The sequence below is a fragment of the Balaenoptera acutorostrata genome, chromosome 18, assembly GCF_949987535.1.
Source record: "Balaenoptera acutorostrata chromosome 18, mBalAcu1.1, whole genome shotgun sequence".
Lineage (NCBI taxonomy): Eukaryota > Metazoa > Chordata > Mammalia > Artiodactyla > Balaenopteridae > Balaenoptera > Balaenoptera acutorostrata.
The window spans coordinates 62667056-62685469 of record NC_080081.1 but is presented as its reverse complement, the minus strand read 5'-3'; the positions used below and the strand labels follow the sequence as shown (position 1 = coordinate 62685469).

The 18414-nt window shown below is 37.0% G+C and overlaps 2 protein-coding genes and 1 pseudogene across 6 annotated transcripts in view; 1 reads left to right on the top strand and 2 right to left on the bottom strand.

The window, feature by feature from the left end:
* The window catches only part of CAB39L (calcium binding protein 39 like), a 98993-nt gene that overhangs the window by 3810 nt on the left and 76769 nt on the right, over window positions 1-18414 (top strand). For 2 of the 5 annotated variants that reach the window (XR_009005898.1, XM_057532853.1), the window contains exon 2: window positions 10513-10588. The gene's annotated coding sequence lies outside the window, so the exon portion shown is untranslated. Of the gene's footprint in view, window positions 1-9410; window positions 9547-10512; window positions 10589-18414 lie in introns of those variants that run through there. The other 3 variants (XM_057532856.1, XM_057532854.1, XM_057532855.1) reach the window with 3 other exon arrangements.
* On the bottom strand, window positions 12066-13157 carry LOC114235484 (60S ribosomal protein L37-like; annotated as a pseudogene).
* Window positions 16911-17908, bottom strand: LOC130705599 (protein ILRUN-like). The gene has a single exon (XM_057532707.1). The coding sequence runs from the start codon at window positions 17766-17768 to the stop codon at window positions 16911-16913; it is 858 nt and encodes a 285-aa protein (XP_057388690.1). The 5' UTR covers window positions 17769-17908.

Below are 18414 nucleotides of genomic sequence, written 5' to 3'. Positions count from 1 at the left end.
GATAAGCATCTTCTGAGTGACTCAGATGTAAAACTTCAAATTCTTACTTCTCCTTTTGCCCAATTGTATAATCTGTAGCTTCAGCCTCCAAAATGGCTTTCTTCATTTTCTGCTCTCACTGCCACTGCCCTAATTTAGGCCTTTCTTTTCTTTTTCTTAACAACATTTTATATGCCATTGTATTATTGACAAAGCCCATACTCCTTAACTTGAAATTTGTATTAGTTAAGATTAAGGTTTGGCTTCTGTGATGGAGAAACTGAAAAATAATTGTTGTCTAAAAAAATATTTTTTTAATAAAATAAAAAGTTTATTTCTTTCCTAGGTAAAAGTATGAGCTGACCAGGTAGCTTTGCTAGAAAAAGTCAGGGGCCCAAGCTCTTTCTAACCTGTTGCTCTGCCATCCTCATACAGCCCCATCTTGTGGACCAAGATGGCTGCTTCACTTCCTGCCATTATATGCCACAGGCTTTTAACTTAAAGGCTAAAATGTATGGGAGCGGGGAGTGGGCAGAATATTTGCAAGTGGTAGTAGGAGTAGTATTTTATTTTCAACCTTGGGTTTTAGAAAGTTATTTTTAATATCTTTACAAAATTTTTTAAAGTAACAATTTCATCATTTCTGTTATGATTTCATGAACTTTTGATGATTCTGTTAGGTTCCTTCAGTTACATTTGGTAGAAGTAAGGTGGGTTGCTTGTGACCCTCAAATACTGTGCTCATGGCCTATCACTTGCAGACCTAGGGGCTGGTACTTTCCTTTTCTCTGTGTGTAAAAATGATTTCCATTGTCCCAAATTACTTTCTTTTGAAAGTAATCAACGCCTAGCTCAACTTCCTCTTAAAGTATAAATAGGTTTCATTCAATCACAATCTCTTCTAATCACGCTATACTCAAATTGTGCATTTTATACAATGCTACTTGTTTCTTACAAGCTTGTGAGAAACAAAATAACTCCCTGGAAGGCAAGACTACTTCCTGAGTCTGATGAACACATGTTTGTATGTAGTTGATATTGGATAAATGTTTGTTCATTTGAAGTATATTTCATTTTTCAAATAGAATAAAGAATTGAGTGGGGAGGTCAGAGGTAGGCCTATATTGCTTTACATGTAAAGTGTGGTCTATACTTTTGGCGAGTGTATTCATTTCTTACAAATCAACATATAAAAACATCAGTACTGGGGGCTTCCCTGGTGGCGCAGTGGTTGGGAATCTGCCTGCTAATGCAGGGGACATGGGTTCGAGCCCTGGTCTGGGAGGATCCCACATGCCGCGGAGCAACTAGGCCCGTGAGCCACAACTACTGAGCCCGTGCGTCTGGAGCCTGTGCTCCGCAACAGGAGAGGCCGCGATAGTGAGAGGCTCGCGCGCCGCGATGAAGAGTGGCCCCCGCTTGCCGGAACTGGAGAAAGCCCTCGCACAGAAACGAAGACCCAACACAGCCAAAAATAAATAAATAAATAAATAAATTATTTTTAAAAAAACCAAAAAACATCAGTATCCGACAGAAAATGAGCAAAGGACATGGACTCATGGTGACAAAAGTATAAGCACAAACGGCTTCCATGAAAAGTATTTAACTTGTAATTAAAGAAATAAATACTTAAAGCAATTTGTTGGACTGCATCAGAGACATAAATATGTATACTCTTTGACCCTTTCTAGGAAACTTCTATGAAAATGGAGATGGAGTCAAAACTTTTTGATCACAGTGTAATTTTATACTTGTGAAAAATTGGAAATAAAAATTACCCAATGGTGGAAGAATGGTTTTATAAATTACGGCACACCCATCACGATAGGCTATATTTCAACCTTATAAAAGGATTATTTGCAAAGGGTATTTAGTGATACAGGCTATTTAATGACATAGAAAAATGATCATTATTTTCTGTTACATGAGAAAAGTATAGAATAGTAATTGAGGAAATGCAGTGAGATTCCACTATACAACCTCTTAGAATGGCAAAAAAACAAAACAAAAAGAAAAAGAAAAGAAATAACACAAGTGCTGGCAAGGATACAAAGCAACAGGACTCAAATCTTGCTGGTGGGAATGCAAATACTATAGCTATTTGGAAGACTTTGACAGTTTCTTATAAAATCCAACATACCTTTATTATATGACCTAGCAATCCCACTCCTAGGTTGAAATTTTCCAGCAAGATATGAGAGTTCCATTAGCTACTCTCTCTTGCCAGCATTTGGAATTATCAGTTTTTTTTTTAAATTTTAGCCATTATAATGAGATATGAAGTGACATCTTATTATGATTTTAATTTGCATTTCCCCAACAACTGCTGTATGCTTTTCTCATGAAATGAAAACCTGTAGTCTCCCCTCTGCAAGTATTTATAGCAGTTGTATTTATAATCACCAAAAACTGGAAACAATCCAGATATCTTAACTGGGGAATGGATTTTTTTTTTTTTTTTTTTGATTTTTTTTTTTTTTTTAATTTTTTTTTTTTTATAATTTTATTTTATTTATTTATTTATTTATTTATTTTTGGCTGTGTTGGGTCTTCGTTTTCTATGTGAGGGCTTCCCCTAGTTGTGGCAAGCGGGGGCCACTCTTCATCACGGTGCGCGGGCCTCTCACTGTCGCGGCCTCTCTTGTGGCGGAGCACAGGCTCCAGACGCGCAGGCTCAGTAGTTGTAGCTCACGGGCCTAGTTGCTCCGCGGCATGTGGGATCTTCCCAGACCAGGGCTCGAACCCGTGTCCCCTGCATTGGCAGGCGGACTCTCAACCACTGCGCCACCAGGGAAGCCCGGGAATGGATTTTTAAAAACTGAAATATGTCCGTACAATGTGACACAGGAACGAACCTCTTAGTCTAGGATAACATATAAATATATTGGAAAAGGGACTATGAGATAATTACATACTAAGTTATCATAAGAAAAAAAACCAAATGAGCCGTGGAGGATTGCATCATATAATGAAAACACACCAGAAAAAAAGTGGCCAAAGAGCAGATGAAAATGGTAATTAAATATTTCAAAATAAAGCAAAGAGAAATTAAGGGAAAGATGAAACCTTTGAAAGAAGCACAGAAATCAGAAATAAAAGGGGCTCAGAAATGAGGTGAATAAGCTATGTAGAAGGATGTGAAATGAGAGCTGGCAGAACTCCAGAAAGAATTAGAAAAAAGGATATTTTTAATGATGATTAAATTAGAAAGAAAACAAGAGTGAATATACATCATAGAAAGCACAATAAGAGAAATAAAGAGTAGATAGGAGAAAATTGAAGAAAATCAAACAGATGAAGCTTTTTGAAAAGGGGCCAAAAGAAAGTGACAAGACAGGGACTTCCCTGATGGTCCAGTGGTTAAGACTCCACACTCCCAATGCAGAGGGCCTGGGTTCGATCTCTGGTCAGGGAGCTAGATCTTGCATGCCTCAACTAAAGATCCTGCATGGCACAACAAAGATCCCATGAAGAGCCCATGTGCTGTGACTAAGAGCCGGCACAGCCAAATAAATAAATAAATATTTTTTTAAAGAAAAGAAAGTGACAAGACAGACAAAGAGAGCAAAAATAAGTGTATTAGGAGTGTATTTGGTTTTGTTAAACCAAAGCGCAGAGGTGATGGTTATGTAACATTAACAAGTATATTGTGAATATACTTAATGCCACTGGATTGTGTACTTAAAAATGTTTAAAATGGTACATTTTATGTTGTTTGTTTTGTTGTTTATTATTGTTGTTTACGTTGTTTATTTTACCATGATAAAAAGAATTGTAAACCAACGCAGTGGAACAGAACAACTATTAGAACTATAATTCAGGAAAACTTTAAAGAAAGTTTAAATCTATATACGTTGAAAGGCACACTGTGAATCTGGGGAATTCAACCCAGAACAGTCAGTTAACACAGAAGTATTCTTGTAGAATTGTTGGATTTTAAAAATAAAGAAAAAAAATTCTGCACCCATGGAAAAAAGACCAAGTAAACCTGGAAAGAAAATTAGACTGGATTAGATTTTTTTTATATATAAATTTATTTATTTTTATTTATTTATTATTTTTGGCTGTGTTGGATCTTCGTTGCTGCGCGTGGGCTTTCTCTAGTTGCAGTGAGCGGGGGCTACTCTTCGTTGCGGTGCGTGGGCTTCTCATTGTGGTGGCTTCTCTTGTTGCCGGCTCTAGGCACGCAGGCTTCAGTAGTTGTGGCTCACGGGCTTAGTTGCTCTGCGGCATTTGGGATCTTCCCGTACCAGGGCTCGAACCTGTGTCCCCTGCATTGGCAGGCAGATTCTTAACCACTGCGCCACCAGGGAAGCCCTGGATTAGATTTTTTTAGCAGCAACATTTCATGCCAGATAATAACAAAGCAACATTTTTTAAATATTCAAGGAAATAAATACTCCATATCTGACCAAATTATAGTTCAAGAATTCAGGCCATTAACAAGCATATATGAACATGAAACAACTCAAAGAATAATGTTCCTATAAATCTTTCTTGAAGAATATACTAGAGAACAAATTTCAGGCAACCAGAAAATGACTGGAGAATCTTTGACATGAGGTCAGGTTGTAAGCACTGAGTATATCTTGTGTAGCACTAAGATTGTAAGATAGGAATAATTGTGGTAGAATGGTATGTAAATGTTGTATAATCTGATGATGTAGAAATAACATAGCCCACAGAAAAAGGGAGGAGGGAAGGGGAGTGTAAGTGAAAAGTAGAATAAAGTGGTTGTTTGCCTCATAGGAATTAGCTGTAAGGAAAAGGATAGCACTTGAAGCTGACTGATGGACATAAATATACTATAAATAAGTATGTATACTTAGATGTGTAAGATAAAACGCTAATAAAAGTAATACCAGTGATCAAAACTAGATGGTGGGGGAGAAGAGGAAGTTACTAATTTTGTTACTGCTAATCGCAGGGAACTAACAGTATCTTAAAAAGAGGGGAGGGGAATGAAGAGTGTTGTATAAAGATATTACTATAGAGTTAACCCCAATAACAAAAATGTTCCTAAATACTAAAGAAATACCTACCCTAAAAAGAGCAAAGAGAACTATGTAATGATATGCACACATTTTCTATATGTATTTTATTTCTATATTTATTTATTTTCTATATGTACTTATCTGTACACACACACAAAACGAATAGAACATGAATCATTATCACAACACTAAATATATCAGGTGTATTAATAAATGTATATGGGCTCAACTTAATGATCGCTGTATGCAAAAGATACAGTTGTAAAAAGTATGAATAATAAAAGGAGTTCATAAGAAATGAAGAATAATTTTAAAATAACAACAATAGAGGGAAGGGTGAAAACATATCAGGAAATGCAAATTTTTTAAAAAGCAAGGTTCATCATCTTGGTATCAGACAAGCAAAGTTTAGTTCAAAAAGCATTAAGATGAAGGATATTATAAAATATCCCTTATGAAGCTAACGGTTATATTTACAATGAAGATTTTTAAAAATATCTATTTACCAAATGACACATCAATAGTTTTCATAAAGTAAAAACTACTAGATGTGAAAAGGAATAGAAACCTGCTAATAATAGAAGACTTTAACACACCTCTCTCAAAATGTCAGGTTAAGTGGACCAAGAAAATTAGTCATTATTATACATAATCAGTAAGGTAGATCTTACAGATTTGTATCAAAGTCTGAATCCATTAATAGAGAATATGTCTTCTCAAATGCACATAGGACAGTTATAAAAATCTGTTATGTATTAGACCACAAAGAATATATCAGTTCCAAAATATAAAAAGTCAAAATTTTGACCACATGTAATAAGACTAGAAAATAATTTAAAAATTAAAAAATTAAACCTGGGTCAAGGTTTCTGTAGGATGGTGGCAACTGTCTAAATCCAAATCTCTCCATACATCCTTTTAAAAAACAATACAGGGCTTCCCTGGTGGCGCAGTGGTTAAGAATCCACCTGCCAATGCAGGGGACATGGGTTCGAGCCCTGGTCCAGAAAGATCCCACATGCTGAGGAGCAACTAAGCCCATGTGCCACAACTACTGAGCCTGCGCTCTAGAGCCCGTAAGCCACAACTACTGAAGCCCACACACCTAGAGCCCATGCTCCACAACAAGAGAAGCCACCGCAGTGAGAAGCCCGCTCACCGCAACGAAGAGTAGACCCCACTTGCTGCAACTAGAGAAAGCCCACGCAGCAACGAAGACCCAATGCAGCCAAAAATAAAAAAATAAATAAATTTATTTTTTAAAAAAACCATACAGATCTGTAAGGAGAGCAAAGTAAATCACCACCACCCTTGCCTAACTAATGTAATTTCAAATTATGATTATGTAGGCAGATAAACTGAAATGCAGCAGACTCAGCTCTGGACCCCATGCTGAGGTGACAAGTGAGGTTGAGACTTCAGAACAGAGAAAAAGGAAGCAGGAACTGGCGTCAGTAGAATGCAAGTAAAATAACTCCAAAAAGAGAAAACCCCACCCTAAGGAGGGAAATACTAAGGTTTGAGACTCCTTAGACAAAAGGGACTTGAAAGTACACGGGATCAAAGAGGCCATCTCAGAAAGATATTGCTTCTGGGAACAGAATGACTTGGAAGGGTCACCATTTACCTGGAGGCTTGGTGGTAAAGAGAACGAAGAGGTAGTAGAAATTAAGGATCTTGGTGAAACAGAGTAGAAGACAGATGAACCCTTTTTCACCCAAAAAGGAGTCACTGGTTTTTAAAAGTCTGTACTTTATTAAACCAACAGAAGGTGCTATCGAACTAAAAAAATCCAGTATTTCTTCCAAATCCCTCACTCCTGTCTATGTACCGTTGTTAATTAGTTTAGGAAAATTGAAACCCTTCAAAATGAACAGAAAATGGCAGGCAACACCCATATAAGGTTACTATAAGTAGAAAAATAAAATGAGAATCAAAATATTTCAGCTGATGAAAAGTCTCCCCCAAAGCTTACTCAGCTAAAGAGCTAAAGAAAACTACCTGAATTAAATACTCCTACCTGAATGAAATACCCTTAAACGAGCATTTGCAGAGATAAAGTCTCAAATTCAGAACCCCAAGACAAAAAATGAAGGGAAGAAATGGAAGGTGAATTTACTGAACTCAGGAAACGAAATGAAGACAAAAAATAATCATCTTTTAAAATGAAGCTAAAGTCCAAGATACCTAACGGAAACAATATAAGGGGCATTGAGAAAAATATGAAGACAGCCAAAAGAATGAAAATTAAATGAAGAAAGGTAAAAAATCAGAGAGAAAATGATTTATATAGATGATATGTAAAATTAGAGTTCCTAAGAAGAAAAAAACAGTAGCTGAGGTAATATTTAAACTTAAATCCACAAAAACATTCTGGAAGTAACAGAAGATTTAAATCTACGTATTGAAAATGCTCCTTGTGTACTGGGAAAATTGATCCCAAGTAGTCAACACTAAGTCATGTCCTAATAAAACTATTGGACTTTGAAGATAATGAAAAGTACCTCTGGGCGTCCAGGCAGAAAGAAGAGGTTAGCAACAAACTTCTCAATGGCAACATACAAAGCAAAATAGGCATGGAACAAATTTAAAGTCTATGAAATTGTAAGCCAAGGATTTTATAACTATGACTCAATCTCAGAAGAAAATTAAAACTATGATAAATTCCACTATATTAAAAAATATTTACATGGTGAAAAATGCCATGAACAAAGTCAAACGCCAAGTGACAAACTGGGAAGAAATATTTGAATTTACAGCACAAAGAGCTCATTTCCTTAATGAAAATAACCTCCAAAAATCAAGGCAAATTACCATCAACCTGGTAGAAAAACAGGCCAAAGATATGAAAATAGATTTCATGGAAAAAAATGCAGATGACAAAACATATAAAAGATGTTCAACTTCAGTCATACAAAGAGAAATACAAATGAAAGCTATTCTAAAAACCACAACTACACTAAAGCCTTTCTCACGAAAATCTATAGTTATGTAAAATGTTCTATGGACTGTGGGGAAACAGGCACTTTGATGCATTTCTGGTGGGGATACAAAAGCACAAAGCCCAGGAGGGAATTTAGTAGTATCTGGCAGAATCACATATGTGTGTGTCTTTTGACCCAGACATCTAACTTAGGAATCTGTTCTAAGGACACACTGGCATAAAATATAAACTGGCATTTGCATCAATTTAGTCACAACAGAATTACTTGTATTAGTGAAAGATTGGAAATAACCAAAATGCCCATTAATAGGGAACTGATTAAAGTACATGCAGCAATGGAATAATCTCCAGGTTGATGGTGTCCCTTCCAAGTCACCCTTTTCACCAGAAGGCATAAAAAGAATGTAGAAAGTCTCCATGTACCAATATCAGGTGATCTGCAGAATATATTACGAAGTGGAAAAAACAAAGGCACAGAAGAGTATATAGAGTAATCTATTAAATATGTAGAAGGAAGGAATGGGAAAGGTGCCAATGATAGAGAGATTTCTCTAATTATAACTTGTTTACATGGTTTCAATCTTAGAATCATGTATGTTTACATACTCAAAAATTAAATTAAGTAGAAAGGTAGAAAGAGAAGAAAAATCTACAAAGGAAATAAATTTACATAACTGTATAGAAGTTTGGTGACATAGCCACACAAGAAAAGGAACAATTTTAGTGACTTTAGAATATAGATTTTGGACTGTACATTGGCCCTCTGTATCTTCAGATTCTCCATCTGCAGAGTCAACCAACCGCGGATCGAGAATATTCAGGGAAAAAAATTCCAGAAAGTTCCAAAAAGCAGAACTTGAATTTACCCCATACTGGCAACTATTTACATATCATGTACATTGTATTAGGTATTATAAGTAATCTAGAAATGATTTAAAGTATATGTGCAATGTGCATAGGATATATGCAAACCCTATGCCATTTTATATAAGGAACTTAAGCATCCGTGGATTTTGGTATCCATGGGGGGATGGAGCTGGAACCAATCCCCCATGGATACCAAGGGATAACTGTACCTTCTTAGCGGGGTATATTCAGTAGTATAATTGTTGTATTGCTATTTTTAAAGTATTTTATGTCTATTGTTGGGTAAAATAAGTGTTGCAAAATGTTAATTGTTGAACAAAACCACAGTAGTTTATCAGGGCTATGACTTAGAAAATTTATTCTGGAAAGTCCTTTGATAGATTGAGCGAAGTGGAAATGAAGTACAAAATTACACAGAAGGACAGCTAACATAACAGAGTACAGGTTACGTAGCAGGCTTTGTGCTGGGCACTATATATATGCTATATAATTTGGCTCTTGCAGCTACCCGTTGAGACTTGTGATATTATTTTCCTAAGAGGGATGTTGAGATTTAAACCCAGATCTATGTGATTCCAAAGCCTGTGTTTTTTCTACTACATTATTGCAGGATATACATCAAATATTGAGAAGAAAGAACATCCAGAGCTAAATGTTCTGTTTAAACCAGTAGTTGCTGCTCAGAAAATAAATAAAGATGCAGACCCAAAGTCAGTGGTTTATACGTTCTTCATGCAAGAGCATTGTATTAAAGGAGAGAGTGTAAGTTTTCTCTTATTTCTAATGGGAAAATGCAAGCATACACACATGCACACATAAACGCCCTCAAACTGATGTTGGAGATAAAAATTTTATAAAAGTTGCCATTGATGACTGAAATTAGTGACAGATGCGAACTAAAACTATGGCAAAGCAGAAAAGAAAAAATCTAGCAGGCATGGGTTTTCATGATGCTGTTAAAAGCAAAAAACCTTTCAAAGCTTCCCTTCGTGACACTTCAAAGCTCTTCTAAGCTTTGCACAACCTTTTTGTATTGGCCTTTAAGATACTAGTTTAGATAAGGTGGTTTCCTCCTGTGGAAGGTTAGGGCTGATAGAGATTTCAGTGGTGCTAGAGTTCCCCTCATCAAAACCACCCCTTCACATTTCTACTGGTTTTCCCTAATGATGAAATATTTTTATTTGGTTCAGTACTACTTTTTAAAAAGTCTACCACTTGAAGTAATTGGGGTAGGGAGATATTCCTATTTTAATTTGATTCATTTGTATATGATTATGATGGAAATTCAATTTATAATTCTATGTACATGATAATAAGAAAAACGTTGAAATCTCTATAAAGATTTTTTTTTTAATTTATTTATTTATTTATTTATTTTTGGCTGCATTGATTGGGTCTTTGTTGTTGCGCGCGGGCCTTCTCCAGTTGCGGCGAGCGGGGTGGCCACTCTTCGTTGCGGTGCGCGGGCTTCTCACCGCGGTGGCCTCTCCTGTTGTGGAGCACGGGCTCTAGGCGCACGGGCTTCAGTAGTTGTGGCTCGCGGGCTCCAGAGCGCAGGCTCAGCAGCTGTGGCGCACGGGCTTAGCTGCCCCGCGGCATATGGGATCCTCCTGGACCAGGGCTCGAACCCGTGTGGCCTGCATTGGCAGGCGGACTCTCAACCACTGCGCCACCAGGGAAGCCCTATAAAGATTTTTTAAATTAATTTTATGCTTTTCTTTTTGTCAGAAGCTGTGTTGATCAGTGACTTTGGTGAAGGCTAAGAAAGTTGAAGAAAATTTGCAGATGATACACAACTTCTAAGGTAAGCTAATATAATAACGCAGGCAAAATTTTAAGTACCCTTGACAAACTTATAGACTACAGTTAACACACTAAAATAAAATTTACAGGAGTAATTATAATATCCTGATTTAAATTTTACGAAGCAATCGTAGAAGTATTAAATAGACTTCCATTTCTGGCAGTATGATAGACAAGACATCTACCAAATATGTAAAATACTAGATTCAGTATTTTAAAAATCCTTTAAAATGAATGGATGAACCTATAAGAAAATAAGGGAAACTTTCTGGAGCTAGAAACCAAGCAAGTATATTCTGTGAGGTAAACGAGTGCTGAAATCACTGAATACTTTGGGGGCATCCATCACTTTCTGTTGGCATAGAAACTTGTGCGTGGAGAAGAATGGAGACTGAGGAAAATTCCCTGCGTTCTGCAAAGTGAAGGGGGCCTATCAGAGACCATCCTGGAGAGGCATACAGCTCTGGGTGGAGTTAAAATCCCCCTGAATAACTCCTGGTTACCTGCTTACATTCACTTGGATTTGAGGCCTTATTTTACACTATTTTCATGGTCCTTAAACTCTACAAATGGAGAGTTTTAATTTAAAATAGACTTGGGTCCAAAAGAAAATAGACTTGGGTCTGTAACACTCTTCAGTACCTGCCAGAAACAATCACAAATCCTCCATGGAAGGAATTATCAACCTAGTTATCAAATAATCATAGTTAAAATTCTAACAAATAAACTCATTTTTTTAAAAAAAATCCCAAAACATAACAAGGGGAAAAAATCAAAACACTATGAGCAAGAGTCAGCAGAAATCACAACTGAAACAGATCTACAGATATTTCAGCTATTAGAAATATCCAATACATAAGATAAATATATTTAATAAATAAAAGAGGGATTCTAACCAAATGTAAAGTAGATAGCTAGTGGGAAGCAGCCACATAGCACAGGGAGATCAGCTCGGTGCTTTGTGACCACCTAGAGGGGTGGGATAGGGAGGGTGGGAGGGAGACGCAAGAGGGAGGGGATATGGGGATATATGTATATGTATAGCTGATTCACTTTGTTATACAGCCGAAACTAACACACCATTGTAAGCAATTATACTCCAATAAAGATGTTTAAAAAAAGAGGGATTCTAAAACATAAATAAAGAGTAATAGACTATAAAAATGACAAGGCACATTAAAATAAGAATGAATTAGAATATCAGAAATGAAAAATCTCATAATAGAACTTAAAAATTTAATAATATGTTAAACCAGCATATAAGGCACAGTTAAAAAGAGTAAGAAACTATAGTTGACCCTTGAACAACACAGTTTTGAACTGCATGGGTCCACTTATGTGTGAATTTTTTTCAGTAAATACGTACTTCAGTACTACATGATCTGCAATTGGTTGAATCCACAGATGTGGTTACTGCAGTTATGGAAAGCTGATTGTAAAGTTAAACATAGATTTTTGACTGTTGGTGGTTGGTACCCCTAAACCTCAAGTTGTTCAAGGGTCAACTGTGCATGGAAGGCCATACATAGAGAAAAAAGACATAGGAAAAATAAAAGAGATGGCGAGATGATTTAATCAGAGTAGCAGGATACAATTTATGAAGAAAGTTAGTACTAAAGTAGAACACTTCAGAGTAAGCCTAAGATGAGCTTCTCTAGAGAGAAAGCATCATCCCTTTGTAGGGGCAGGAAAAAAAAAAACAAAACCAGAACTAATTTGTTTTTAATGGGTTCCCCAACTCATCACTTAAAAGTCAGCACTTCCTCTTTGTCTTACTTTTTTATTCAAGACAAAGAATACAGTAGAACAGTAATGTGATTCATAATTTGAAAAAATCAATTGGAGATTTATTCACAAATATTTGCTGAGGATAAAGCAGTGGACAAAACACAGAAGTTCCCTTCCTTCACATTAGCTTATGTTCTAGTGTCATTAAAGTTGTCAGTTACTAAGTAAAAATCAGGACAACAGCAAACTTATTCCTTTCCTTTTCACTCATAACTTTCCTCAACATGGGGTTATAATGGAAACTCAGGAGTATGCAGAGTTCACCATAGTCATAGAATACAACAGTGTAGAGTGTATACATTATATGTATCAGAGCCTACATTTTAAAAAATGCCTATTTCTTGTGTCAAAAAAATAAAAAATGCCGTTTATAGAGAAATGTAGCTGCTGCTTTAAAAAAAAGAAACATTTTTTTCCACTTACGAATGCTATGGTTGAAAACTTGATTTTTTTCTTAACAATTGTTGAGTGACTAATTATTGAAACCCTTAAGCATGAACTGGATGCTACAACAGCTACTCTTTTGGGATTAGGTGATGTTCTTCAGGGAATTCATGCCTGAATCTACTGTATACAATTTTTAGGTGCTTTATTCAACCAGTGCCAGTGGCATTTCATCTTTTAACCTTGGCACTCCAGTTATACTTTCTCTTGCACTTGGGAGGGTAGCCACATTTGCCGCAGATGGACTTATGTGGATGGTAGGCCTTAGAGCCACAACAACAGCACAGCATGTGTGTCTTATTGCTATGCTTTGCAAGTGACGACATTCCCTTCCTCATCTCACTTCTGATCATTACAGAAAAGAATAAAAGAAGAAAAAGTAATCAATCCTAACACCCAAAGAAAATTACTTCTAAAATTTCATTATACTTCCTTCTAATTTTATCTATGTAAAATTATATGTGTGTATGGACACACAAATGGTTGTGTGTATATATATAATTTAAAAATGAATTTGAGGGACTTCCTTGGTGGTCCAGTGGGTAGGACTCCACCCTCCCAATGCAGGGGACACGGGTTCGAGCCCTGGTCCAGGAAGATCCCACATGCCATGGAGCAACTAAGCCCGTGTGCCACAACTACTGAGGCTGCTCTCTAGAACCCATGTGCCACAACTACTGAACCCACGTGCCACAGCTACTGAAGCCCGCACGCCTAAAGCCCGTACTCCGCAACAAGAGAAGCCACTGCAATGAGAAGCCTGCACACCGCCAGAAGAGTAGCCCCCACTCGCCACAACTAGAGAAAGCCCGTGTGCAGCAATGAAGACCCAATGCAGCCAAAAAACTAAATTAATTAAAAAAAAAAGAACCAGCACAGCCAAAATAAATTTAAAAAACAAAAAACAAAAAAAACCGAGGGGGTAATCAGCTGTGTCAAATGAGTGAGTCAAAGGGATGGATAGTGTTTCAAAGAAACACTAATAAACTGCTCACATTTAAAAAAATAAATAAAATAAAAGTGAATTTGAAATATTCATATTTATTCTATTTTTTGATTTTTATTTAACATATTATTTTTCTTATATGAATATATGACACTTTAAAATATTATTTTGACACCTCTATTAAATTCTATTATAAGATGATAGAATAGCATAATTTATTCAGCCATTTCTTTTTGTAAACATTCCAGGCTTTCCTATTATAAATAACATTACGATAACATCGTTGACTATCTGGCCATATCTCTGATTATTTTCTCAGGATAGCTTTCTGTTAGTAGAAATAGTATGTTAAAGAGCATGAATGTTTTGATAAATTGTTTTCTAGATATATTCTTAGTGATTTTATTCTACACAGCAGCATATGAGATTTTGTCTCACCACATTCTTGCCAATGGTAGTTTATGTTTTAAAAAATCTTTCTTCTATTTCTTAGGAAGATTGGTTCTGTTTCTTATAACAGTTATGCTTTTTTTACTAAGGTAAAAACTTTTCATCTGTATTTTTGATTTTGTATTGAGATGGAGAAATCGTCGGTCTTTTAGTAGTTGGCATGAGAATTTTTGTTTTTGCAGAAAATGCTGAATTTGTTTGGAAGAAATACCTTGATAATTCATTTGTGATGAATATTGAGTCTACAAGGGGCTTGTTCAAGTATGAGAAGATGATTGTTAAATTGCCTTTTAAAGAGGTGTGTTGTGTCCATTGGAAGGGCCTGTTTTGTTAAGGTTCAGGATGAGTTACATACACAGATTTGGAAGTAGAAGCTGGGACAGAAATAATGGGAAGAAAAAAGTGAAAGGTACAGGGAAAATCTGGCAGGAGGGGAATGGGAACCCTCGAGAGATGTTAGATGAGACTTTCCAAGTGAAATGCTGTCTATTGTGTAATGTGACTCTCACTGTGACCCCACAAATAAAAACATATGGAAATTAGGAAATCCTTGGTGTACCTGGATTTCTTGCAGAAGCCAGTGAAGGGGCTGAATGCTAATGTTGGTTGATATGGGACTAAAGCATTTGGCCAAGTGTTTAGGGAGCAGCTACCCTTTGGGTTACTTCTTCCCTCTAGGGGATATCTCTGTGTCTCACTGTTCTCTTCACTCTTTCCTTTACCACTGACTTCTTTTCCCACTAGGATCTTTTAGTTTTACCTCTCCCCAGGCTTCTTCCTCTGACAGTAAATATATGTGCCTAAGCAACAAACAACCCTCCCTGCCCACCACTCCATCTCAGAAACTTTTTCCTGTATGCTTCTTTCTTAACCATGATTTTCTTTTCTCCCTTTTTCCTAGTTCTCTTTCTTTCCCCTCTCCTACTGTTTCCCCTTTCTTTTTTCATGCCAGTCTTCAAGATTTTCCTAAAACATTTTCCCTTGCCGGGAGTATCTTCCCCCCTTTTCTTTCTCACTATCCAGATCCTAGTACTTTTCCAAAGTGCATCTAAATTCCCATTTCTTCCATTAGTTCTTTACCTTTTCTCTCCTCACTAGGTAATCTCTATATTGTACCTTATAATACTTGGTCCCTTGATTATTTTTTCTTCCCTTTACATTTTCTCCAGTCTTTATATTCTGGTGTAATTGTTTCATATATGTAACTAAGTTTTTTTCCCTAAAAGTTGTAAGCTCCCTGAAGGCAAGTCCTTTGTGAAAGACTTATTTTTAATTCCTTAGACAGCGCCGTACTACAGTAGGCTTGTAGAAACACCAATAAAGAGTTGTTACATGTAACTGAGTGATAGTGGAGAATTAGGCTATAATGTGTAGTTAATTTGAAAATCAGTTATATGTGAAAATCTTCAGAATTATTGATAACACTGCATGGAAAACAATGACAACTTTTGCATATGATTACCAGTGATGAAAGGCCAAAATCTTTATTTAAAGTAAAAAAAAGTTTATTACTATTAGATGACCACATTACAGCTTCTTTCAAAGGGGAACTGGCATCATAATTTTTAATCCTAATTTATACTTGTATTATCAGTGAATAAGTTAAAAATAGATTATAAGATAGAAGGGGCGGGGGAGCAGCAGCTACTGTAATATCTACATGTAGAGAAGTGGTTAACAAAATTGGTACATCAATATTAAGGAACACTGTGCAGCTCTTTAAAAAAAGAATGAAGTCGATCTATCAAATCTGGCATGTAAAGAAATCCAGGATCTACTATTAAGAAACACAAATAACTTACAAAACAGTATGTGTGGTATGATCCCATGTTTTAAAAGTTGTGTGTGTACTCGAACAACACGTATGTCTGTCTGTGTTTGCCTGGAAACAAATGTCAGGAAGAATAAAACTAAACTATTATTAGTAGTTAACCTTGGGGAGTGTAATTAGAGAAGAGGAAGGGAGGGGATTTTCAAACAATAGAGAAGCATATAAAATAAAAAGTTAGTTGTTTTTTTTTTTACAGTGAGCATTTATTTTGAAATCAAAAGGCTAAAAGATATATTTTTAAAGAATTAATATAGCAAGAAAAGTACACTAGTTTGTATTTTATTTGTAAAACGAGATACCATTCTGTGTTTGCATTTATTAAAGGTATTTTTCTGTGGTCAGTAGTTATTAATAGATTATAATCATTTCTCCTATTCTAGATCAGGTTTTATAAGTCTTCAGAGTTATGGTAAAATGTGTTTTATAAAGATAATGAAATCCAACTATACTTACTGAACTAATTCCATAGAGATTTTTCCATTCAGTGAATATGTTTTATTATAATTCTATGTGTTGTTTGCTGTCAATGTCTTTGTTTGCTGTCAATGTCTTTGAATCTGAAAATTAAATATCTTGTCAAAAACTTTCCATTATCAACAATCTTCAAAATGTAGAAAGAGATACTTTGAGACTAGTTTCCCATGACATTTTATTTTATTATTATTTTTTTGTGAATGAAAACATATTATTTAAAGTCCTACAAGGAGATGAAGGATGTTGGTTGAGTTTGACTTCCCTTTCATTAAAGACTTCAGAAAAGGCTATTCGCTATTTGAAATTCTAGCCCCCAAGATCTCATGTAATAGCAAGTGTGCTAGAATCCAGGTGAGATGCTGGCAGACAGAGCTCTCTCATGGCCATCTCCTAGGGTAGAGGAGATTCCTTACTGTAAGTCACTACTGATAAGTTGTTTGAGTGACTACTGGGGGACAGATTTACAGAGTTCTGTGAGAGTCTATTCTCATCTTGCTCGGTTTGGTTAGGAGCAGAAGACCATGTGTTTTTGCTGATCAAGTCGAACCTGGAACCCCCAGGGTCTTTTAAGTTGCTTTCATCTGATTGTTGGTTCTTTTGGGGAGAGGCAAACGGGTTGAAGTTTCCTTCTACCTTGCGATGTGGCTGTGTGTTGAACTCCGTTTCAAAAGATGACAGCTGCTGCGTTACTCCTAAAAGTCCACCCACCTCCACACTGAGAATGACCCAGATGACATCTCCATAGTAGAGTCCTGTAACAGTGCACATCTGCCGCTGTCCCTGATACATTCTGGCTCTGCTGGGGCTGCACATCTGGACGCTGACATCTGCAATCTCTTGGGGCTCTAGCGATCTAACCATTACCATGTTCACATGTCCAAATTGGTCTCCCGTGACATATTTAAGACAAACCCCTGGAGGCCAGGCATCTGCGCCAGAATTTTGGATCCGCCATGTTTTTATAAATTGAGTATCAGGAGGTATCGACTCCCCTTCTCCTATGGTGACATCTTCAACAAAGGACATAGAGGGCACACTGATGTTTGGGCTCTCAAAGTCATAATAGGCGCCAATTGCTGCTTGTAAGTTCCAGTTGGTCACGTCCAGGAAGAGGGCACAGACGGCCGGGTTGAGCTGGAAGCCGAGCAACCGCTGGAACTTGGAGATGAGCACGTCCTTGTCGGTGGTGCCCAGGCAGCTGAACTTCTGCATCAGCTCGGGGTCCAGGTTCACGTCCATGCCCTCCATGGCTGGGGCCGGACACTCGCTTCCTCGCCTCCTCGCAACTGAGCCGCCGCCGGGCCCGGGGACCGGGAGGGGGCCCGCTGCTAGCTGGCGCTGCGACCCCGCTCCTCGGAGGTAGGCCCCGGGCCTCTCACCGCCTCATAGGGGTACTCACTCAGCCGCTCACTCACTCCCGCGCCCCCCCCCGCGCCCCCGCCAATGCCGCCGCCAACGCCTCCTCTCGCTTCTCCCTCCCAGGACATTTTAAACTGAATAATTGGTAACTCAAGGTCTTCTGTCCCTTTATTCAGCCTAATTCTCTCTTTGTCCTTTCTGTGTTCTTTTTAGATCCTGTTTTCCTTCTTGGTTCTAGAGCACCAGCTTACAAATTGTACTTTTAAAGAGTTATAACAGAAGTAATATGATTTTCCAACATAAAATTTTTTGTATAGCTCTGATTTCAGTAATTTGTAGCAAAGTGAAAGTTTGTAAAAACTCAGAAAATTGGAAGATGACGTACTTTATAAAAAGAGAACGAACATGTGTCAGTTCTTGATAGGATGAGAGTTGTTCTTTCATTAAAAGCTATGTTGTGTTCTTAACTGGTTCAAGGAAGAACTTTTCATACAAGTATCAACTGTGGGAAAAAACGGAAAATAGATCCAGCAAA